The sequence below is a fragment of the Cetorhinus maximus genome, chromosome 3 (genome assembly GCF_964194155.1).
Source record: "Cetorhinus maximus chromosome 3, sCetMax3.hap1.1, whole genome shotgun sequence".
Taxonomy (NCBI): Eukaryota; Metazoa; Chordata; class Chondrichthyes; order Lamniformes; family Cetorhinidae; genus Cetorhinus; species Cetorhinus maximus.
The window spans coordinates 145,539,018-145,564,461 of record NC_135881.1 but is presented as its reverse complement, the minus strand read 5'-3'; the positions used below and the strand labels follow the sequence as shown (position 1 = coordinate 145,564,461).

At 45.8% G+C, this 25,444-nt stretch overlaps 2 protein-coding genes across 3 annotated transcripts in view; both read left to right on the top strand.

Annotated features, from left to right (window-relative positions):
- The window catches only part of LOC144678955 (uncharacterized), a 46,555-nt gene extending 38,903 nt beyond the window's left edge, over positions 1-7,652 (top strand). The window contains exon 2 of one of the 2 annotated variants that reach the window (XM_078539089.1): positions 4,641-7,652. In XM_078539089.1, coding sequence (XP_078395215.1) covers positions 6,095-6,628 — 534 coding nt within the window. In that variant the 5' untranslated portion in view covers positions 4,641-6,094 and the 3' untranslated portion in view covers positions 6,629-7,652. The remainder of the gene's footprint in view (positions 1-4,640) is intronic. The other variant, XM_078539090.1, reaches the window with a different exon arrangement.
- A 7,814-nt stretch (positions 7,653-15,466) lies between these two features.
- LOC144678956 (ATP synthase F(0) complex subunit e, mitochondrial-like) lies at positions 15,467-25,210 on the top strand. Its single transcript, XM_078539091.1, has 3 exons — positions 15,467-15,612; positions 17,747-17,808; positions 24,383-25,210. The coding sequence occupies exons 2-3, from the start codon at positions 17,799-17,801 to the stop codon at positions 24,610-24,612; spliced, it is 240 nt and encodes a 79-aa protein (XP_078395217.1). The 5' UTR covers positions 15,467-15,612; positions 17,747-17,798; the 3' UTR covers positions 24,613-25,210.
- Positions 25,211-25,444: the final 234 nt, after the last annotated feature.

Below are 25,444 nucleotides of genomic sequence, written 5' to 3'. Positions count from 1 at the left end.
CGAGGACGAGGATGAGGAGGAGGATGACGAGGATGAGGACAACGAGGACGAGGAGGAGGAGGGGAGGAGGAGGAGGGGAGGAGGAGGGGAGGATGAGGGGGAAGGGGAGGAGGAGGGGGAGGGGGAGGAGGAGGAGGAGGAGGAGGAGGAGGACAAGGACGAGGACGAGGACGAGGATGAGAATGAGGACGAGGGCGAGGATGATGAGGAGAAGGAGGAGGAGGATGCTGAGGAGGAGGATGTGGATGACGAGGATGAGGACAACAAGGACGAGGACAAGGAGGTGGAGGGCGAGGAGGAGGAGGGGAGGAGGAGGGGGAAGAGGAGGGGGAGGGGGAGGGGAGGAGGAGGACGAGGAGGAAGAGGAGGAGGAAGAGGACGAGGACAAGTAGGAGGAGGTTTTCTTTTGCATTTCTACCTTTCTCACGCCATAGGAACTACTCTACTATGAGGCGGGGAGGAGGAGGAGAGGAGGAGGAGGAGGGGAGGAGGAGGAGGAGGAGGAGGAGGGGAGGAGGAGGAGGGGAGGGGGAAGGGAGGGGGAGGAGGGGGAGGGGAGGAGGAGGGGAGGAGGAGGGGATGAGAGGAGGGGGAGGAGGAGGGGAGGAGGGGGAGGAGGATGAGGGGGAGGAGGGGAGAGGGAGGAGGAGGGGGAGGAGGGGAGGAGGAGGGGGAGGAGGAGGTGGAGGAGGGGAGGAGGGGGAGGAGGGGGAGGGGGAGGGGAGGTGGAGGTGGAGGAGGAGGGGAGGAGGAGGGGAGGAGTGGAAGGAGGAGGGGTGGGAGGAAGGGGAGGAGGGGTGGGAGGAGGGGAGGAGGGGTGGGGGGGGGCAGGAGGAGGACGAGGACAAGGAGGAGGAGGTTTTCTTTTGCATTTCTACCTTTCTCACCCCATAGGAACTACTCTACTATAGGGAAAGAAACTCGTTGTTTGGTGAGTTTCTGGTAAGTGGTTGAGGTCTATTCTATTCCTAAGGTTTAAAATTGTATATAAATTGATGGTAAAGTTAATAAAATATATAAAAAAGCAAAATAAATAAGTGAATAGTATAATTAAATAATTAAAACACATTAAGGAAGGCAGGACAGGTGTTGTGTCCAGACTGTAGCATGTGGGAGCTCCTGGATACCATTGTGATACGTCTGCAGTTAGTCTTTGAGGCTCGAGGAAATTTGGCGCAGAGTCATTGAGCTGGAAGCTGAGCTGCAGACTCTGTGACACATTAGGGAGGGGGAAAGTTACCTGGATGCTTTGTACCAGGAGGCAGTCACACCATTTAGGATAGGGTCTTTTGATTTGATCAGTGGTAAGGGACAGAAGGGCATGACTGCAAGTGAGGCAGGCAAGGAGACCCAGAGGGCAGGAGTGCCAGCCTCTGCAATCATACAATAGGTTTGAGGTTCTCTCAGCTTGTTTGGATGAGAACGGGGGCTACAGGGTCGATGAGAAAACTGATCATGGCACTGTAGTACAGGAAGCCATTCAAGTAGGGAGAGCAAAAATGAATGTAATGGTAGTAGGGAACAGTATAGTGAGGGGGATTGACACTATTCTCTGAAGCAAAGAGCTTTGTTGCCTGCCTGGTGCCAGGGCTCAGGACATCTGCTCAGGACTGGAGAGGGACTTGCAGTGGAAGGAGGAGGGGCCTGTTGCCGTGGTCCATGTAGGTAGCAGTGACATACGTAAAACTAGGAAAGAGGTTATGGGTAGAGAGTATGGGGAGCTAGGCACCAAATTAAAAAGCAGAACCTCAAAGGTTATCATTTCTGGATTATTACCTGAGGCGCATGCAAATTGGCATAGGGTACATAAAATTTGGGAGATGAATACGGTGCTCAAAGACTGGTGCGGGAGAAGTGGGTTCCAGTTTGTGGGGAATTGGCACCAATACTGGGGAAATTGGGGCTGAACTGTTGGGACGGTCGACACCTGACAGCAGCAGACATTTAAGGGGGTTATTTCAGAATACTCAGAATAAGTATATTCTTACTATAAAGAAAAGTTCTAAAGGGGGGACCCAGCATCCGTGGTTAACTAAAGAAGTTAGGGAAAGAATCAAGCTTAAGGAAACAGTGTATAACTGCACAAAAATGAGAGTGGCAGGTCAAATGATTGGTCAGAATATAAAGAATGGCAGAGAATGACTCAAAGGTTAATCAGGAGAAAGAAATTAGTGTATGAGAGGAAGCTAGCTAAAAACGTAAAAACAGATAGCACGAGCTTCTACAGGTATTTAAAAAGGAAAAGAGTAAGTAGAGTGTTGATCCTCTGGAGAGTGAGAATGGGGAGTTAATAGTAGATAACAAGGAAATGGTGGTTGAAATGAACAAACATTTTGATTCTGTCTTCACTATAGGGGATACAAAAAGCATTCCAGTAATAGCTGTAAATCAGGAGGTGGAGGGGAGAGAGGAACTTGGTGAAATTACAATCAGTAGGAAAGTGGTACTGAGCAAACTGATGGAGCTGTGGGCTGACAAGTCTCAGGGTCCAGATGGACTTCAGCCTAGGATCTTAAAAGAGGTGGCTAATTAGGTAGTAGATGTGGTGGTGTTAATTTTCCAAAATTCCCTTGATTTTGCAAAGGTTCCATCAGACTGGAAAGTAGCAAATATAACCCCTCTGTTCAAGAAGGGAGGGAGACAGAAAATGTCTGTCGTGGGCAAGGTGTTAGAATCAATCATTAAAGAAGTTATAGCTGGGCACTTAGAAAAACTCAAGGTAATCAGGGAGAGTCCACATGGTTTTATGCAAGGGAAATCATGTCTAACCAATTTATTGGATTTCTTTGACAGTGTAACATGCACTTTGGATAAAGGGGAGCCTGTAGATGTACTACACTTGGATTTCCGGCAGGCATTTAGTAAGGTGCCACATCATTAATTATTTTGGAAAATAAAAGCTCATGGTGTAGGGGGTAACACCACTGTGGGCATTGACCTGATATTGACAAGCAATCACTTTTGGTGAAAGTTCAAACTGTATTATGAAATGCAATTAGAATAAATAAATCACCTAAAAATTGGCACTATTTTGGAAACTGTGATGGAGGAAAGATTTTTTCCATTGTAGTTTCCCAAGCAATCTGCGAAGTGCCTTCAATGCGGGTGAAATGCTTCACGTCTAAAAGTGAGGCAATATTGCAAATGTTTCTAAACATTTAGAAATTGCATTTATTTCAGAACATGCTGTTTGAGAATATGTCAATCAGGATGGGTTGATATAATGCAGATCTGCGTGCAAAAATCATGCGTTGTTTCCGCTAAAATGAATGCGATGATGTACTGTAAAGGAGGAGTGGAGAAAAAAAATCCAGACTTGCTCAAGATCTCAGCACTTGCCCGGGCTCCTTATTTCACCCAACCCTGTCCGGAATTACGCATGCGCAACGCCAGATCCGAGCGGCTCCCGACGGAGGAGGAAGAGAACTGCGCTTGCCCAGCTCCAATTCCAAGTGCCTCGTCGAAGGAGGGGCGCGCACGCGCGCGTTTGACAGCAGCAAGCGGGCGAAGAGTTTAAAAATGTGTGCGCATGCGCAATAGGGCCCGGGGCTCAGGGGAGGCGCCATATTGTTAAAGTCCAGCGTTAGTTTTTTTGTAGAGAAACCGGTCTTGGCTTTTAGTTTATATATTTAAGAAAAGTAGTTTAAAGAAAAAAACAAGTCAAGTAAGAAAAAAAATCTCGTGTATCTATCACAGCCCAGGTCCGGTGAATTGTAAGGTAATTCGTGGTTTTTGAAGAGATTTCGTCGGTTTGTGAGTGTGTGGAGAGAGAGAGAGCGATCACCATTTAATGGATCCGAGGGTGGCTTGGATTCAGCCGGAACAGAAGGGACCCGCTAATGTCTTGTGGATGCAGATCTGGGAAACCTCTCAAAGAATCCGAAGCAATTCAAGTCACCATCATCTGCTACACCTGAACTCGCCAGCACTGGACAGCAAGCCGAGCAACAGCAGCAATCTCAACCTCACCAGCAACTCCGGCCCCGCCGCCCCCCTAAGCAGCAGCCCGGCCTCGGGGGCCGGAGCCGGACACAGAACAGGCCCTTCGGCCGCCGGCCCCGAGATGGGGATGGGGCCCGGCTCGGCCTCGGGGAACGGGGATGTTCGCAGGGGACTGCAAAAATCATCTTCGGCCTCGTCATCTTCATCCTCGTCCCCTTCCCCCGAATCTGGCACCGGCAGCTCTTCATCGTCTTCGTGCTGCTCTTCCTCTAAATCTGTCAATCTAGAGAGATCAGCCTGGAAGCAACTTACCTGCATGGAACAGCACCATGCATGACAGTAACCTGTGATCTGTAAATAGTTAAAGGTTAACAATAAAGGGTTCATGTTTAAATATACAAGTCCCAAGATCTCATCAATGAGCCACAACAGCCGAAACCATAGTACAACATGGTTGGCAATGGTGGCCACTTCTCAAGGGTATCACATCAGTGGTGATATGAAAGTTGGCATTTTAAACGATGAACCCAGAACAGGATCCCTAGGTATGAAAAACTAAAAGCAGCTGAAGCTGGACTAGAGACACATGCACCTATGAAGAAAACTTGAAGAAATAGTTGAAGAAGCTTTGCTACTTAGAAGTTGAGGAATCCAGCAGACTGAGTGGAAGTCCATTGCAAGACTCCCGAGTGACGCAGGGTGAAAAAAGAAAAAAAACCTGGTCAGATCACAAAGAAGGGTGAGCAACACTACAAAAACTTGCAAGACCCTGAGTGATGCTGAGTTAAGACACTTAGTTAGATCACAAGACAGTGTGCAAAACTACAGAAATTGCCAGGCCCCGAGTGATGCAGAGTCAAAAGACCTGGTTCGTTCACAAGATGGTGAGCAAAAATGACAAAAAATATGTACCTACGCTATAGAATAAATGGCAGTCCCACAGCTCAACATACCCATACAGAAGCTGGAAGACAGCTGCAAGTTTAAAAAACCTGTGAAAGGAAGGGCAGGCAGAGCAGAGGAAGAAACTGCTGCAGTTTTGAAGAGTTTTTTTAACTGTCCCACAATCGTGAGGGAACCCTTTTCAGTCAGAAGAAAGTAATGATTTTTAGTGAAGAAAAAATAAAGAATTGCTGCTGCTCTCAAGAATTTAAATAAAAACAGCACTGAGAGTTTTAAAAAAAGGCCTGCAGAGTTTGGAAAAGGAATCCCTTTTGGGTCCCCAGTTTTAAAAGTTTAAAAAATTTAGAAAAAGAAGGCCCACAATCACCGGGGAGCCCACCATAACCTGGAAAAGTGCCTGGAAACTCACAGCAAAGAAAACTGACAGCTGCAGACAGCTTGAAGTGGAAAAATAAATAGTTACTGCACTGACAATCTTAAAGTTGTAACTACAAGAAAAAACAAACAGCTCTGGGCAGAAAATTAGAAAAACCAGAGACATTTTGCATAAGGAATTGGATACACCAGACACAAGAGTGATCTAGCACACCCCAAATAAAGTCCCAAAGGCAACAAGAGATCCCAGAGTTAGGCCAACTCCTAATAGAGCACGGAGGGCAACAAGGGACCCAAGAGAGAGGGCAACTCCTAATAGAGCACCGAGGGCAACAAGGGACCCCAGAGAGAGTGCTACTCCCACTAAAGTCCCAAAGGCAACAAGAGACCTCAAAGTGGGGGCAACAAAAGACCCCAGGGCAAGAGAGCCAAAACACCCCAGAATGAGGTAGACAGAGACCCCAGAGCGAGGGAGCCAATTTTCAGATAAACCACAAGATGGTTGCTGACCGTGCAAGTGCAATGAGATGCAAGGGCTGAAGAATTTAACGCAAAAGAAAGAAATGGCTGAGAAACAGCTGAAAGGCTCAAAAATAGAGTTTCTTGAAAATGCTGACACAGTACCCAAACTGTAGCAGCAGATGGCTGTGAATGAAGGAACGCTATCTGAGGTAACTCAAAAGAAGCAAAGCGTGCAAAAAGTAAATGAAGCTGTTCTGCAGGAAAATGTTTGCTGCAGAGGTGAACTGGAAGATATAAGTGCAAGCTTCAAGCTAAGTCAACAAGGTGATGCACTGATACCTGGTGTGAATTGGCATGACGTCAACAAGAAAATAAACAGTTGAAAGAACAGTCGATTGTACTTCATGATTAAATGCAAAAAGAATGCGTGATCATTCAGCAACATGAAGAAATGAAGACCTTCTTAAACAACAGAATAGAAGCACAGCAGAAGAAACTCAGGGAAACTTTGCTGAATTACAGGAAAACTCAAGTTGAAGCAAGCGAGCTTTGCAAAGAAAAGGAAAACCTGTTGACAGACATTCACATGCTACAAAAATCCCTCAGGTCAAAGTTTATTCCTCTGGAACATTCTGAAGAGAAGCAAAATGAATTTAACGTCCCTCTGAACAAACTGAAGAACCAGTTGGCAGAGCAGATTCGGCAATGTTCAATATTCCAGGAGGAAGCCAAAAGCAACAGGAAACAGACTAAAGAGCTGAGGAAGCAGTTGAATGGAAAAGAGGAGGCATTGAACGGAAAAGCTGTAGAACTTTCCAAGGTGCGAGCGGATAATGAAGCCATGCATAGCACAATTACAGAACTGAAACAAGTTCAGACTTTGCTGGAGACAGGCCTGGCCAACAGTGAAACCAAAATGATGGACAAGGACAAAGTTCTGTTGTAGACAGAGAAAGAAAAGACAGAAACGAGATCAGAAAATCTAAATCTGACACTGAAGCCCAAGACACTAGCTGCCCAAGTTGGTGGTAAACTCTAAACTATTTTAAAAAGTACCTGGATCTGCACCTTAAGTGCTATAATTTGCAAGGCTATGGGCCGGGTGTAGGAAGGTGGGATTAGAAAGGGCACCTGGGTGTCCTCAGGCTGGCATAGACAAGATGGGCCGAATGGCCTCCCTCTGTGCTTTAACTTTTCTATGGTTCTAAGAAAAAGCTGAACTGAATGAAAGGATTCCTAAGTTTGCAAAAACGGTTTGAAAATAAAACAGCAAACAAATGTTTGCCTGAAATTGTGAAACAAGTGGAAATGAAGGTTCCATTTACAAAACATATACGTCCAGCAAGAACATGGAAGATGCCACAGAAAATGAAAATTTGAGTCCACTCTAGGAATGAACATTCCCTGGAGAAGAAATGAGTCAAACCCACAGTTTCAGAAAAAAGCAGACGGGTTCTCAATAAAGAGAAACGCAACTCAAACGAGCGCAAAAAACAAATTAAATGAGGGTAGTCAAGTACCAAAAACATAGTACTGCCACCATTGCTCCAAACGTGGCAGACCGAGATATGGAAGAACTGTCACGCCTCAGGGCTGTCTAAATTTGTAAAGTCAGAGACTTGCAGTGGGGGCGAAGGGATAGCAAGTAAAGATTGTATTGTAATACTCCATTGGAAGGGAGGAAAGCTTTCTTTGGAGAAGAAAGAGGGAAGTTACAGTATTTACCTGCATGTCATTGTAATGTAAAGGTGCTCGGCAGAGCAAGGGTCAATGTGGGACAGGATAATGGCACTGCCCACGGTATGATGTATAGGGCTACATGGTAATAGACTCAAAGAGAAAAGTCTAGAGAGAACAGTCTAGAAAGGAGACTTTAGAAGCAGCCTACCTGCATGGAACAGCACCATGCATGACAGTGACCTGGGATCTGTAAATAGTTAAAGGTTAACAATAAAGAGTTCATGTTTAAATATATGTCTCAAGATTTCATCATTGATACACCTAAAGAACGCATTTTAAAACAAATTGGGCAGGTCATGGCATCAAACACCCTATAATACTGATTTGGTGCATTTGATTGCTTAAGGAACCAGGGCTAGCCATGCAACCTTCAGTGAGGTACTTTTGACTTGCTTTTGCTGGTGCAGGGTAGTGGAAGAATTGTGTTATTGCAAACTTTATGGATTTATGAGTGAGTGGTGTTGAGGAGGTCAGAGGAGTTGGAAGGTGTATCAGGAGAAAGCATGTTTCAATACTGGATGCAGCATATCTTAGTCTGCAGCATGACTTGGAATGGGGCACAGGCAGCAGAAAGAGGAAGTATGCACAGAGGGAAGAGGAAGAGGCTATTAATAGAAGTCCCTACCCATCAAGGGTCTTTGGGGAGCACTTCTTCGACCTCCACTTCAGTTAGGAATAGTGCTTGATGCTTCTGTATTTCACCACGGAGCTGGTGACTTATCATAAAATCATAACTCTCAACAAAGAGATATTCCATAGAGAAAGACTTCATGAGAAGGATGAACTGTCCATGGCTAATGAAGGAAATTAACGTTGGGACATAGGAACATAGGACTAGGAGTAAGCCTTTTGGCTCTTTAAGCCTGCTACGCCATTCAATAAGATCATGGCTGATCTGGTTGTGGTCTCAGCTCTACTTTCCTGTCTGAGCCCCTTAACCTTTGACTCTCTTGCCTAACAAAAATCTGCCTAACACAGTCTTGAATAAATTTAAAGACTCAGCCTCCAGTATTTTCTGGGGAAGAGAATTCCACTCACCAACAGCACTTTGGGAGAGAAAAAAAATCTCTTTATTGCTGTCTTAAGAGGGAGACTTTTTTTTAAACCATGTCCCCTAGTTTTAGTCCCCCCCACAAGATTAAGCATCCTCCGAGTATCCTCCCTATCAAGACTCCTCAGGATTTTTTATGCTTCAATAAGATCACCTCTCATTCTTCTAAACTCCAATGGGTATAGGCATAACCCGTTCAAACTTTCTTCATAAGATGAGTCCTTCATCCCCGGAAATAGACTAATGAACCTTCTCCGAACTGCTTCTAAAGCAATTATATCTTTTTTTAGATAAGGGGACCAAAACTGTATACAGTGCTCCAGACGTGGTCTCACCAAGGCCCTGTACAGGTACAGTAAAACCTTCCTACATTTATGTCCTGTTCCTCTTGCAATAAATGCCAACATTCCATTTGCCTTCCTGAGCACTTGCTGTAATTCTATGCTAACTTTATGTGATTCATGTACCAGAACACCTCTGCGCGAGTTCTGCTTCTTTCTCAATTTAAATAGTATACTGCTTTTCTATTCTTCCTGTCAAAATGAGGAACCATTCTGGGACCAGTGTTCTGGTGAATTGGATAACTAGGGCGGTAGAGACAGCTTTAAGCTAAATGGGGGGAAGGGATCAGGAGATATAGTATAGTAAAGGGAAACAACAAGTATAGCAAAGCAGAAATTTGGGTAATGAGTGACAGGAAGGGACAGAAGATACTATCGTAAGAGCGCACAAGTAGATAAAATGGAAAGTGGTTAAAAAAAACTGAGTTTAAGGCCCTGTATCTGAAAGCATGTAGCATTTATAACAAAAGAGATGAATTGTTAGCACAGATAGAGACAAACATGTATGACCTGATAGGAACTACAGAGACATGGTTGAAAGGTGACCAAGGCTAGGACCTGAATGTTGAAGGGTATTTGACATATTGGAATGGCAGGAAGCTGGGAAAAGGTGGTGGGGTAGCTGTGTTGATTAAGGATGGCATTAGTTCAGTACTGAAAGATGACTAGCTTAAAAGAACAAGATGTAGAATCAGTTTGGATAGCGATAAGAAATAGTAAAGCTAAGAGGTCACTTGTGGGAGTAGTTTATGGGCCCCCTAACATTAGTTACACATTAGGACAGCAACATACAGAAAGAAATAAATGGGGTGGGTAAGAAATTGAACCGCAATAATCATGGGTAACTTTAATCTACAGGTAGATTGGGAAAATCAGATTTGCAAAGGTAGCCTGGAAAAATGAGTTCAAAGAGTGTTTTAAGAACAGTTTCTTAGAGCAGTATGTTCTAGAACCAACCAGGGAGCAGACTATCCTAGACTTGGTAGTGTACAATGAGACAGGATTAATCAATAACCCCATGGTTAAGGAGCCTCTTGGTGACAGCAATCACAACATAATAGAATTTCTTGAGGAATCGAAACGTCAACTCTTTTCTTCTCCGCCGATGCTGCCAGACCTGCTGAGTTTTTCCAGGTAATTCTGTTTTTGTCATAGAATTTCATGTTCAGTTTGAAATAGGAGAGGTTTGGGACCATGACTAGTGTTTTAAACCTAAATGAAGGTAACTGAGAGTATGAAGGCAGAGCTGGCTAAAGTGAACTGGGAAACTTGGTTAATCTGCAAAGATTGGTGGTAGGTCAGAGGATTAGACAGAATTAAAGAACCAACAAAGAATAACTAAAAAGGTAATAAAGAGGCTGAAAGCAGAGTATGAGAGAAAGCTAGCTAGTAATATCAAAACAGATAGTAAAAGTTTCTATAAGTATTTGAATAGGAAAAGAGGAACTAAAGCTAATGTTGGTCCTCTAGAGTGAGTCCGGGAAATTGACAATGGAAAACGAAGAAATAGCAGAGGCATAAAACAGGTATTTTGCGTCTGCCTTCATGGTAGAGGACTTGGAAAATTTCCCAAAGGTAATTGGAAATCAAGAGGTGATAGGGAGGGATGGACTTCATGCTATCACCATCCCCAGGGAAAGGGTACTCAGAAAACTATTAGACCTAAAGGCTGACAAATCCCCAGGAGTAGATAGCTTGAATCCTAGGGTCTTAAAAGAAGTGGTGGCACAGATAGCAGATTGTAGTAACAAGATGTATTGTCCCTCCCTCCTGTCAATTACTTATCATGTGATGTGATTATGGGGGCTTCAAACAACAAGCTTATTGCGTGGGTAATCCTGTGGGCTTGGCTTCCGACAGAGAGATCGCGTCTAGTGTGTAAGCACCTCTTCATGCCTCCGAAATAAAGTTTAGCCTTTTCTTCACCAAACCTGCTGCTCCATCAACTTATTACATAGATGCATTGGTTATAATCTTCCAAAATTCCTTAGATGGCATCCAATTGAAATAAAAGCTGTACAAAGCAGCGAAGATTAATGATAGGCCAGGAGATTGGGAAAATGTTGAGCAAACAAAGGATTACTAAAAAAATAATAGAGGTAGAAGTTAGAATGTGATAGTGCACTAGCAAAAAATATAAAACAAACAATAAGAGGCTTCATGTCCATCATAAAAGGAGAATAACTAAAGTAAATATTGGTCCCTTAGAGGATGAGACTGGTAAATTAATAATGGCCAACAAGGAAATGGCAGAGACTTTTGAACAAGCATTTTGTATCTGTCTTCATGGTAGAAGACAATAAAAGCATCCGAATAATAGTAGAAAAGGGAGTGAGGAATTTAAAACAATCAATATCACTAGAGAATAAGTACTAGGAAAACTAATAGTACAAAGGCTGACAAGTCCCCTGAACCTGATGGCCTGCATCCTAAGGTCTTATAAGGTGTGGCTGACGAGATAGCGGAGGCATGTTTGTAATCTTCCAAAATTCCTTAGATTCTGGAAAGGTCTCAGTGGATTGATAAACCATGGGCGGAATCATCCCAAATTTGCACTAAATGCGGTAGCGGGCGGGTAAAACAACACTTTACCCGTCGGCTGCAATGGCAGCTTTTCACACTGTATCGTCCACAGCCCACCGTATTAGTTAAGTATTACCAGGGAACGCACCATTTCGATGGTGAGCAGGCTCTCATTTGCCTGCCACCCCATCACCTCGCCACTTTATCACGCTGGCCACCATTTTTAAAGTGCAGACACGTGCACTCAGTGCTTCCAGTCCATGGCTACTGCAGGGAAGATGTCCACGAAAGGCAAAAAGACTGGAGCCCCCAAGTTTAGTGACACGTTGCTGGAACACATTTTGGACGCTGTGGGGGCCGGCCGCGATGTCCTCCACCCCAGCTCTGGCTGCAGGATGGGCAGCAGTGTGACCAACCAGGCTTGGGAGAGGATGGAGTGGTGATCAGTACCAATGCTGCACAGAAGATGTTGGCCATCCAATGCAGATAGAGGATGAATGATCTCATCCGTGCAGCCAGGATGTGGCAACCATTTCATCACTCTAAACTCACACACTCAAGCCCATCATACATCCACTAGCTTTTCACTCACTGCCAGTCATGGGACATCACCACCCACTGTCTCACCCTCACATGTCCATCTGGCCTCATCTCCTCTGGAGACTGCCTCCTCAGCCCTCACCATCTTGAGGCTACTTGCACAGATAAACATGTGCCCCCACATACACCCTGGGTTACCCTCCTTCCCCAGTACAGCCCCTGTCCTGCAGCCTCTTCCCTTACCAAGGCCACTTCTCCCCCTTCCCCAAGCAAGACCTAGCCCTGCAGCCATTGAAAAGCCACTCACATTTGGCTAATATGGTAGGTAGACACCTCACCATGAGCCCCCCTAAAAGTGATGTGGTGCTGTCTGTGAAGCCTGGCGATGATTGTGAGTGCTTACCGGAGCAAGGTAGGCAAACAAACCTTAAAGTTCTGAGTGAAGAGCAGCCCAGTTGCATGTTGCTTGTGTGCTGTTGTGAAACACGTTGGCGAATTTTCCTGCTGACGTGGGTGGATGATCCTGCAGGGGGGACGATTCTGGTGGGCTGGCCTAATAACAATATGCAGAAGAGGTTCCTGACGTCCAATGGTGGGAATCACAGTCCACCATCAGCGGACAATCGCAAACTGATTTCACGCTGTCGTGAAACCAATCGCGCCATATTGTCCGCTCACACCACCAAACACACCCAACCCCAGCGGGCACGGAAAATCCCAGCCCATATATTCAAGAAAGGAAGGAGACAGAAAGGAGGAAACTATAGGCCAGTTAGTCTAACATCTATCATTGGGAAAGTGCTGGAATCCCGTTATTAAGGAAGTAGCAGCAGGACATTTAGAAAATCATAATACAATCAAGCAGAGTCAACATGGTTTTATGAAAGAAAAATTGTGTTTGACAAATTGATTGGCATTCTTTGAGGATGTAAGAAGCAGGGTGGATAAAGAGGAGCTGATAGATGTAGTGTATTTGGATTTCCAAAAGACATTAGGCGAGTTACAATATAAAAGGCAGAAGAGCTCATGGTGTTGGAGGTAATATATTTCCATTGATAGAGGGTTGGCTAACAAACAGGAAACAGACAATTGGATAAATGGGTCATTTTCAGGTCAGCAAACTAATTAGTGGAGTTCCACAGGGTTCAGTGCTGGGCCCTCAAGTATTTACAATCTATATTAACCTGGATGAAGGAGTGTAGCGTATTGTAGTGAAATTTGCTGAATGATACAAGGATAGATAGGACAGCAAGTTTCGAGGAGGACAGAGAGGAATTGCAATGGCATATAAATAGGTTAAATGAGTGGGCAAGGGCAAACATTGGCAGATGGAGTGTTAATGTGGGAAAATGTGAGGCTATCCAATTTGGTGAGAAGAATAGAAAATGAAAACATTTAAATGGAAAGAGACTACAAAATGCTGCTGTACAGGGGAATCTGGGTGTCTTTGTACATGAATCATAAAAGGTTAGCATGCAGGATCAGTAAGTAATTAGGAAAGGCACATGGAATGTTGGCCTTTCTTGCAAGGGAAATGGAGTACAAAGTAGGGAAGTCTTGTTACAACTGTATAGGGTATTGGTGAGACCAAACCTAGAGCACTGCGCACAGTTTTGGCCTCCTTATTTAAGGAAGGGTTTGCTTGTATTAGAGACAGATCAGAGAAGGTTCACTAGGTAAATCCCTGGGATGAAGGGATTGTCTTTTGACAAGGGGTTGAGCAGGTTGGGCCAGGCCACGATCAGATCAGGCACGCTCTTATCGAAAAACAGGGCACATTTCAGGGACCAAATGGCCTACTCCTGCTCCTTATTCTAATGTTCTTAAGTTCTTAACCTGCAGTCACACAGCAGGACAAGGATGACGCTGCCAATGGCCACCTAGATTGCAGTGGCTCTTCATTTCTATGCCAGAAGATCCTTCCGAGCATGAGCAGGAGAAATTAGCAACGTCTCACAATTCACTGCATATTGTTGCATCAAGAATTCGACAGAAGCCCTGTACAGAAAAAAAGGGGACTTAATTTTCTTCTCACTTACCAGAAAGAAGCAGGAGGAGAGAGGACGTGGTTTTGTCAGGCTAGCGGGATTCCCATTGGTGCAGGATGCAATCAACTGCACGCATGTGGCTCTGAGGCCCCAAAGGTTAATGGGCAGACGGTCCACAAACACAAGGGCTACCATCCAGTCAGTATGTCACCATGTCCAGAAAATCTTCTCAGTGAAAGTTTGCTATCCTGGCAGCAGCAACGCACATTCATCCTGGGGTAATCAGCCTTATCCGCCATCTGTGGCCCACTATGAGAAACGAGAGACTGGTTGCTGGGTAACAAGGGACACTCACTACACCTGGCTCCCACACCGCTCCCCCACCACCTGCTGCCCAACCATGCATAAACATTGCACCTACAATGAGAGCCATGCAGCAACTAGGGATGTCGTGGAGTGAACTATTGGCTTACTGAACCCATGGGCAGAATTTTGTGCCTGTCGGGCGGGCCATGCGGGAGTGGTTGCGGGCGGGCGCGGACCCGATTGCCGCCTGCGATCGGATCCACACCACCATTTTACACGGGCAGGCCAATTAATGCCCACCCAGCGTGAAGCGCAGCTCCCAAAGACAGCAGGAGTGGGCGGGCGGCAGCGGGACTACAATGACCACCAGGTCCAGTGGCGACCTGGCGGCCTGTTTAAAAGTCCTCCTGCAGCCTTGCAAAGGCTGTCAAACATGGCCAGCACTGCCGGTGAGCAGGCCAGGAAGCAGGGCAGGGGGCCAAAGTGCTCCTCGTTTCTCAGGCGATTGCCTTGCTGCCCTCCTTGAGGAGATGGGAGGTCCTCGTTCCGAGGGACGGGAGGAGGAGGCCCCCCACATGACCAGATGTGCCTGGACGCAGGTGGTGAGCACCCGCGACATGGTGCAGCGCCCCTGGATCCAGTGCAGCAAGCGCTTTAATGATCTTTTGCGCTCTGGAAGGGTGAGTACCATGTTGCCATTGGTCAGTGAACCATCAGGTAGGCTTTCCCCCTGGCCGCACCCCACCACCACCCCCCCAACTCTGAGTGCAGTTACTGTATTGAATCATTGACGCCATGTGTCCTTCACTGGGTGGGCCAGCAGACATTGGCCATGCCAAGGTCAACCTGAGAGGGTGTTGGTGAGATGGGTTCTGCACCCGCAGCATGCGGTACTGTGACACCCACAGTACTGTTTTGGGGTCAGCCTGGAGGATCTGCACCTAGGCATCGTGCTGTAACTGCAAAACATGTCAAAGTCAGGGTGCTGACATGCTGGGAGGGGAGCTACCAGGTGGCACGGCACTGATCCATCTTCCCTTTGCGTTCCATGTGCTTGCGCCTCCTTGCTTTGCAAGATTGGACCATGTGGTGCCGAATGTGATGTAGGCAGCATTTGGCCAAGGGGTTGGGGGGACAGGCCTGCCATCTTTGTCTGAATGTGCAGCAGCTGTGGGGTGAGGGGGCACTGGAGCCCTTCAATGTTCCACTCTGGTTGGGGTGGGTCAGCAGCGAAGAGATTCCAGGTACAAGTAGCACTAATCAATGCTCTTCTCTCCTATTCAGGAGAAGAATGCTCATCGTGCCAGTGAGCGGTTGAGGACTGGCGGAGGGCCGGCCCATCTGGCCATCACTTCCAGGGTCGAGCAGGAGGCACTCGATCTGGAGAGGTGCCATGCGCCCAGGTGCACCAGTGTCGGTAAGGCTGGGGTACCACGGGCAGGTATGTTTGCCCAGCACTGAGGTCACCATTAGTGTCCCAACAGCCATGGTACTGCTGAATGTTCAGTGAGTGAAGTTTGCAACATGGTTTGACCATTGCTTATGGAAGGATGAGCGTATAATGATCCAGGGGACAGGGATGGACATTGACATTGTCTCCACATTAACTAATCAAGTGAACTTGTTCTTCCTTTCAGCATCAGCAGATCAGGGCTGGGAGGAGGAGGCACAGGAGCCAATTCTCACATCTGAGGGCCCTGAAGTCTCTGAACCACCAGCATCACACCATCTCTGCCAGGCAGGCACCAGCACAGATACTGGCACCTCGGTGGGAAATAGAATTTTGGCTAGTGTCCCAGGCACAGCGGTGAGGGCATTTCACAATTGCTGGAGGAACTGGCGGAAACAGAAAGCGCCCATGGCGCCAGCAGTCAGAGGACTGCAGGAAACCAGGCACATGCTCAGTCGATGGCTGATATTGTGCCTCTGCAGCCATCCATGAGGCAGCAAATGCTGGAAGTCTAACAGGAAGGGAAGGCCTGGCGGAGATACATGAGGCTTTGCTTGGCTTGGTCTCCATGGTGGAGGAGTCCATACGGACTCTCGCAATTGCAATGAGCCTCATGGCCAAGCGCCATGCTTCCTCCATGGAGAGAGTGGCGACTCTCGTGGAGAGGGTCCTCCAGCAGACCAATCAGGGCTTCCTGGGGATGCGTGTGGACAAGCAAGCCCTCACACTGGCAATGACCTCAGCTGGTCAGTGCCAGTGTGGAAGATGGTCTTGGCACCAAGTATCCCAGCTCAGTGTCCATCCATCTATGGTGAGCAACGAGGTCCAAAGTGACCTCATGTTGGCGCAGCAGCTGCCTGTCGTCTCCGCGGCCTCCTCTCAGGGCGCTCAGGATGAGGGCAGCAGCTCCTCCACCCCTCTGCCAGTGACCGTTGCATCTGATGAGGCTGCGACGACTGGGGAGGTGCCAGCTGTGGAACTGGCCGCTCCATCCCAGGCGGGGCCAGCACAGGCTCCACGGGCCAGAGGACGATCGCCAAGGTCATCAAGGCCAACAGGACAGCACAGTGAGCAGGCTGTCTCCGATGCCAGTGCCAGCGAGGGGACAGCACCTAGATGTAACACCGGAAAGCATAAATTTAAGGCACCTTAGGCACACCACGGGTTTCTCACTGGTGCTTTTGTGTTACCCCGCAATGAGGTCATGATTAGCTGGTGTGTTCTTTAACACCTTTGTCATTTTGTTTACTTAAGATCATTTTGTTATATCATTAAATTTAGACATGTGACCATGGCTGAGGGTGTTTCTTTTCCTCTTCAGGGGGATGGTTACCCATGATGTTATGAGTGAGTTGTGTCACATTGAGCTTTATTGACTTGGCCCTTAGTTAATATTCCTATCCAGGCAGATGTAGCACTCAGGTATTGAGTTTGGAGCCTGCAGCACAGGCTTTTGCTGGAGGTCCATCTATGGTGTTCTAGCTGAAGGTTCATTGGATTAAAGCTTCCCAGGTGTCCCTACCTCCCTGGAGTATGGCCGGGTCAGCGTCCACCCCCCCAGCATTTCCCTGTGCATGCTCACCCTCAGAATCACTGCTTGACATATCGTGTGCAGCTGCAGCAACTGTGTCTGGTTGATGCACAACTCAATCACATTACATGAAAAGAAATCTAGAGAATACAGCTTTGTCAATAAATGCAAGCTGTGGGGGGTGGGGGGGGGAGGGGTGGGGGTAACAGCATGTAGTTACCCTCTGGTATAGTCCCTCTTATTTCAAATAACATAAATACAAATGGATTACCGTCGGTCTGTGATGCTGGGAAGTCCACAGTGACAATTTAACTTATACCAACCAATATGCTCTGACAAAACATTTGACACAAATGCAACCTATCAAGGATCTCTATAAATTAAATAGCCCCTACCACGTACAAGAGGCTTATGCTGCAGATTTAAGAGCCTTTGATTAAAAAAAATGACTGTACAACTTTTAACTCTTATGGAAAAAATATAGCAGCCCACTTTATGTGGGCGTAATGAAGGCACATACAATTCTCACCATGAAACATGGGATTTTATACATGCTTTATAATATATTAAATTGACTTCTAATATTTTTGGCAGGAACTTCCCACTCAACAAGAAGTAGTGATGATGTGTATTTTGGACAGAGGTAATGTATTTTGGTGAGTGTGATACTGCCTTACTTCCAACCACCCATCCCCACTCCCACTTTACAATACCATCAGAAAATTTGCCCTTATGTCTTCCACTTTACAGTACCATCAGAAAATTTGCCCTTACGTCTTCCACACAAAGCAATTTTTAAAAGATTGATAGTTATTTCTTTCTGTGGCACAAAAGTCATGTTATAAAAAGGATGTTGAGGCACTGGAAAGGGTGAAGAGAAAACTTACAGAGATGATATCAGAAATATATAGGTATGCATTTCAGCAAATGAGAACAGGTTGGTCTCTTTTCACTTGGAAAAAAAGAAGGCAGAGGGATAACCTAATAGAGGTCATTAAAATTATGAAATGTTTTGATAAAGTGGATACTGTAGTATAAGGTTCTGGTACAGACAGGGTTAATGTGGGACTGAGTACAGTACAGTCTACACAATGATGTAAGAAGGCACATGACCCAGACCTAGGGTCAGTGTGGTACTGAACATGGACACGTTAAGACCCAGACATGGAGATAGCTCCTTGCCTGTTTGGCATATATGTATATAGTTACAAGTTGTTAATAAAGATTTGCTGTTAACATACAGAAGACTATGAGGATTTCCTTAATAGACACGTTCTTTAACCAACGCCATCCCAACATGGTGGCAACTTGGGATCAAAAATCTTCAACCTCACAAAAATGCGAAAAGACTAAGAAAAAGAAAACCTACTATGGAAATTCTGACCTGAAAGAAGCTCCCAACTGAAGCTGAGTTTGCTGAGAAAATTCTCCAGAAAAAGCTCCAGACAAAAGAGCCTGGTAGCTGATGACACAGATCTTATTGCAGTGGAAGATTCCATAGAATATCCCTTGGAAGCCCAGTTTCAGCGCACAGAGTTCAGAGCCTGCAAGGGTGAGCTAAATCTTTTTAAGTTCCAGGCTGCAGATAGTCCTGAGAATCCTTTTTACCAACCCAGAGTCAGAAGCGCCTTTTGAATAAAACCCATCATTAATTCCGATCCCTGACTCGGAGCCTCAAAACATGGCCTCCAAGTTCGATAAAGAAAATACACTATTAATTAAATTATTCAGCCTCTCGGGAACAACGCGACTATCCAATTTGTAAAACAGCAAGCCTGATTTAATTTTGAATGTCTTGCTGTTCACAACAGTAAATTGTTCAATGAAATAAATCGGCAGATAGGCGACGCACACATCGATTGTTAAAAATGTTTCTTCCAGAGGTGCATCGCCACTATTTTGCGGAGCCTGCCAAAACCGGCAAGCGGGGGAAATCCTTTGTACTGCAGTGAATGACAATGCCATCTTGAAAGCCTGTAGGTTCTTAAAGCTGTACCCTCACTTTAAACATCTTTAACATGGATCACAATTCCACATTTCCAACTCAACTCAACTCACTTAAGGCCCAGACCAGCCGCAAAATTGGGATCTTTGGAGGAAAAGAGTTTTAAGTGACAACATTACTCCAGAATTCAGCAAAAAGACTGCAGACCCGAAAGCAAAAGATAATCTAACCCTGGACAAGAAAATCCAGCTAGTTAGACTGTTTGAGCTATGTGGGCAACACAGGACCATTCTGAGGGAAGAGAATACAACATGGGGCAGAGGCTAACCCTCAGTCCAGCTTAACAGGTTGAAAAGACACAGGGACAATCCATCTCAGGGAACGCAATTCCTGAGCAGCCCAGCAGAGCAACCTTGTCAGTGCTGTGGTGTGAAGCACCTTCACAGGAGAGTCCTGTGAGTACAGCTCAATGCTTCCACTACAACAGACAGGGGCACTTTGGTAAACTGTGCAAGTCAAAACCCTAGCACTGCACAGATATCCCAAAGGTAACCCATGAGGTTAAGACCAAAAACCCAGAAGATACACAACCGTGCTTCATGGGTAAGGTCAAAGATAATGGTTCTTCATTTTGGAATGCTGACATCTGACAAATTTTAAATTAGATTCAAGTACCAGCACAACAGCCTTGTCAGACAAGGAACTATGGCTCAAAGACCTCTGCCTTCAGCAACAGACACTTCACTTCATGCAGCAGGAGGAGTCCGCTTTCCAGTCAAGGGCACCCTGCAGGTGACTCTGAGATATAAGGACAAAACAATCCAAATAACCCTCTTCATTGTCCACAACCAGGACTACTCTCTAATAAGCCGCAACGCCTGTATCGAACTCAACCCCCTGCAATGGATTGATGAGGTCGACTGACAAGGGCCTGGCCCGAATACAGATGAGAGTTCGCGAAGCTCTTCAAAGGGCCAGGTTGCCTCAAAAATGCGTACAGGGTTATGCTCAGAGATGACGCTAAACCAGTATGCCATTTCACTCCACAAAATGTCTCCTATCCTCTCATGAAGGAAGTACAGCAGCAGCTGAATGAGATGGTGCACAATTCCCCAGTCAAACAATCTACTGCATGGTGCTCTGGGATGGCCCCAGTCCAAAATACGAATTTGTCCCGCCACATCTGCATCGAGCTGACCCAGCTTAACAAGGCCGTATCCAGGGAGGTCCATCCCATGTCCTCAGGACAAGAGCCTAATTAAGCTCTCCAGGAGTATGGCGTTTTCCAAATTAGATGCTAACAGCAGTTTCTGGCAGCTTCCCCTTGATGAGGACTCCCAGCTCCTAACCACATTTATTACCCTCTTTGGCAAATTTTGCTTCAACCATCTGCCCTTTGGGATCATGTCAGCGCAAGAGATATTCCAACGCATGATGTCTGACATCTTGCAGGGTCTTCAGGGGGTCGTTTGCCACATTGACAATGTCTTGGTTCACAGGGTCACAGTGGAAGATCATGATGAAGGCTCACAGCAGCCTTGAAGTGACAGCAGGAAGCAGGGCTGACACTGAATGACTAATGTGAATTTCCCGAGACCTCTGGCCACAAGGCCAACAACAAAGGCATCACAGCGGACTCACAAAAACCCAATGTGATCACTGACTTCCACACATCTGCTCAAGAAAGATCAAACTTGGTGCTGGGATTCCCAGCAAGAGCAAGCATTTGCTCACATCAAGGCGATGCTGCTGTCCACTGACATTTTGGCCCACTACGACCTGGCCCTGCCCACAATCATAGTAGCCGATGCTTCAACCACAGGTATTGGGGTGGTCTTCTTTCAGGAGCAATTGGATGGTGATTGTCAACCTGTCTACTATGCTTCCAGAGGGCTGTTGGACATGGAGACAATATCTGCTGCCATCGAGAAGGACGTTCTTGTAGTTACATGGGCACGTGAGAAGTTTTCTGACTATATCATTGGATTCAAGGTCACAATCAAGATGGGCTATAAACCACTGGTCTCCTTATTGAATAAGAAGGAGCTCGCAAAAATGCCTCCTAGGATCCAAAGGTTTTGCCTATGCCTCATGAGATTCACCTTTGAGACTGTCTATGCCCTAGGAAAAAGGACCAGATGATTGCAGGCACACTTTAAAGGGCCACCATGAGCCTCCCTACAAAATAGGATGTCAACTTCCAAAGCAAAATACTGCGGATGCTGGAAATCTGAAATAAAAACAGAAAATGCTGGAAAAACTCAGCATGCCAGGCAGCATCTTTGGAGAGAGTAACAGAGTTAACATTTCAAGTCCGAATTACTCTTCTAATGGACTTGAAACGTTAATTCTGTTTCTCTCTCCACAGATGCTGCCAGAACTGCTGAGTTTTTCCAGCAGTTTCTGTTTTTATGTCAACTTTGTCACAGAGCCTGAGGTCTACTCCCAAGGCACTACCAGGCACCTGCCAGCAACCACAACCAGGGTCCAACAGATCCACCAGAAGCAACTCCGTGGTGAAGAGTACACTCGCATCTGCACCTACTGCCAACAAGGGTTGCCTCAACAGAGGCTAAATGGAAGTGCAGCTAAAACATGGTTCGTACAGCAGAACCACTTTATAGATGACCTCCTGATCTATGACGAACAGCTGGTCATCCCAGCCTCCCTGCGGGCAGGTGTCCTTCAAAAGATACAGCAGGGTCATCTGGGCATCACTAAGTGCAGGGCATAGCCCCAATGCCGTCTGGTGGTCGGGCATCTCCAAAACAATAGAAGAAACCATCGCAAATGTGTCAGCATTGTGTGTTGCATTGGCAGGACCAAAGGGAGCAGCTCATTCACAAGCAATCCCCCAGCAGGCCTTGGGAGAGGCTGGGCGCAGACCTACTTGTCTACAATGGCAAATCCTTTCTGATGGTGTGAACTACTGCTCCAGATGGTTGGAGGTAAAACAACTTTATACACCCACCACAGAGATGGTCATCAAAGCGCTAAAAGGGATGTTTGCAAGTCATGGCATCCAGGATGGACTCATATCTGATAACGGCCCACAATTCTCTTTTGAACGCTTCACACACATCGCAGCCATAGCCAGCTTTCACCAATACACCAGCTCCTTAAGATAGTGGAAGCGGAACAAGGGGTCCATATGGTGAAAGCTCTCTTGAAGAAAAACAAGGGCTTCTTCACCTCTCTGCTCACTTACAGGTCCACTCTCAAACAATGCGGCCTGTCTCCATCAGAGCCCCTGATGAGCAGGAAACTTTACACCCAACTTCCAACCCTGATGTAAAACTCAGCCAGGATTGGTAGCTTAGGCCTACCAAGACATCCAAGCAAAAGAACAGTCATACAGACAGAAGCAAGCTTCTGCCTGTAACAGAAGGCACTGCACCAGACACTTGCCACAGCTGCAAAAGGGTGAAAAAATCTGGATCCCTGACGTCGGGAGACAAGGAAAGGTGCTCCGACGGAATGAGGACCAACCCCGGTCCTACCAGATTGGCATGGCCGAGGGCACAGTCTGACAAAACAGGAGTCTCTGACCTCTCCCTAGACTGGCACCTCCTAACGCACAGTGGAGGACTGTTAATGATGATACCCAAATGCCAGTCTAATCTCCAAGCAAACAGCAAGAACCAGAACCAACAGAGCCTACCTCCCCTCCGACAGAACAGAAAACGTAATGTGGGATGGTTACAAGGCCTCTAGACCGCCTGAATCTCTAACTTCAAGGACTTGACAGGGATAGATGAGGTGGTGAGAATGTTGTAACAATGTTAATATAGTAATAGCAATAATGTTGGAATAGCATTAAGGCAGTAACAACAAGGTAAATGCATAAAACTAATAACAATGTAAGACATTTAGTAAATTAGTGTAACTCCATATCCATAGGATAAAGACTTTGGAGGTGTGATATAAGGGACTGGCACATAAAGGGTTAATGTGGGACTGAGTACAGAACCATCCACACAGTGATGTAGACAGACACATGACCCAGACCAAGCATCGGTGTGATGTTGAACAGGGACATGTTAAGACCTAGGCATAGAGATGGCAACTTGCATGTACCATTTATTGTACATCGTTACAAGTAGTTAATAGAGATTTGCTGTTTAGATACAGAAGACTGCAAAGACTTCTTTAACAGACACGTTCTGTAACCAATACCATCCCAACAGATACAAAGAGAATGTTTCCACCTGTGGGGAAGGGCACAACTAGCGGTCATCAATTTACGATAGTCACCAAGAAATCCAATAGGCAATTCAGAAAAAACTCCTTTACCCAAAGAGTGGTGAGAATGCAGAATTGCTACCACAGGGACTGGTTGAAGCGAATAATATAGATGTATTTAAGGGGAGACCAGATATGTTTGTGAGGAAGAAGGGAATAGAGGGTTACAAACTCAGATGAGGAAAGATTGGACGAGACTCAAGTGAAGCATAAACCTTGGTATAGTAGAGTTGGGCCAAAAGGCCTATTCCTGTGCCATATATCCTATGCAATTCTATTTAATCCTATGTTCAAGCATTGGAAAGCAGAGAAAAAAAAATCACAGAGCACTCTGTAGCTGTTTCCAATCAGGCTCCAATTGTTAGTATTCATAAGCAGACAAATGAAGTCATTTTTCCCTTTTATTAAGCACTGCTGTCTAGGTTTGACGGGATTACTTTCTGAGGGTAATTGTATAAGTTCATGCGGCTGGCAGGGAATGTTGCCTGCTGACTGGACAATTCAGAAATTCAAGCATGCTCTACTCATGACTTTTTCACTATAGTACATCCTTTTTGTTGGAAAGCAACTGTATTTATTGGAGCAGATAGAGAGGACGATAGAAAACATTTGTCCCCAGTACCCCTGCATGGGAAATTTATCAGTCTCCTCTCTGATCTACTTGAGTGCCTGAGGTTCATAGCTGTAAAATCATATATGCTAATACAGTGGGTAACATTTCTTTGACTGCACTGCATGAATTGCACTTCATGACCTTCTGTCTTTCTAGCTGACTTTCAAAACACAGTATAGACAAACTAGGAGAGACGGAGAGCTGGCATAGTAAGATCACAAGCTGTAAGTAGTTCAGCAAAAGTTGGTGTTAGCCACCAGCAAGAACTTGGGATAGATCAGGGCTAGCTGTATATGGGAACCAAAGTCAGTCATAGCCTCATTAAAATGCTATGAATAGAAAGTAGAAACTGATATTTCACAAGGAGCATTGACTGTGAAGGATGGCATATGTCTCCAGTGTAAAAACATGCCCCTTTTTGTTGCTACAGCTGCACTAATAACGGCCGCCAACGTTCCTCCGGTGCAGGTGTCGCCTTTCATCAAGATGGCTAGGTATTCCGCATTGCTGCTTGGTATCATCTACAGGAAGAAGCGATACAATTATCTAAAGCCTATTGCTGAAAAGGAGAGGAGAACTGAGGCTGAAGAAAAAATGAAACGAGAGGAGCTTGAGCGCAGTGCGAAACTGTTGCGGAAGCCAATGAAGCCACTATTTTGAAATAATTACCATTAAAAACAGGTGAAGAGTCAGTATGCTGTCCTCTTGGTTTGCTAGTATGGAATTGTCAGGTGTATCTATTCAGCACACATTTTTTGTGTGCTTTCCCAAAGAGTGAAAAAAAAAACAGCCCTAGCAATCAAAGAAGTGATATCAGAGGGTCAGAAAATTGAAACCTGTACAAGCACGGACATTGTGTTCATGGTATTTCTTTAATTGGATAATTGAGTTTGGGGTAAAAGCCAATGATTGGTTAACTAGGTTCAATAGTTTTTGAACTACAGCAAGTTATGAGGAAGGGGTCCCAACTAACAATCCAGCTAGGAGACTTCAGAGAGAATTCAGGAGATACCCAGAGGATGAGCCAGGGTCCATAGCAACAGGTGCAGACACAGAGAGTCATGACTTTATCCAGGGCATAATGAAGGTAATGTAAGGCTCAATTGTACCATGGAAACTGCTGCTCAAATACTGACTGTATTAAGTCTTACGGATGCTTAAACAAAATTATAATTGTTACCAATATGGAGTCAGCTTTGAACCATTGAACAGCCATTCCAACTGACTCCAAAAAGAACACTTCTTACACCCCTTTATGCAGCTAAAAATTGCTTTCCTACCGATATTGTGCCAGGCAGCATTGCCAACATGGCCTGTATGAATCCAGAGGTTGTGCCAAATGGACATGCATATCGAATTATGCATTCATTCTGCCTTCATTTGAATAAATTCCTGAAGGCATGGTCTCATTTCTTAAGTATTGTTCCAGATATGTTGGCAGGTAGTCACCACCCTTCAGCTTGATTGACTCAACTTGTGATGATGACTTACT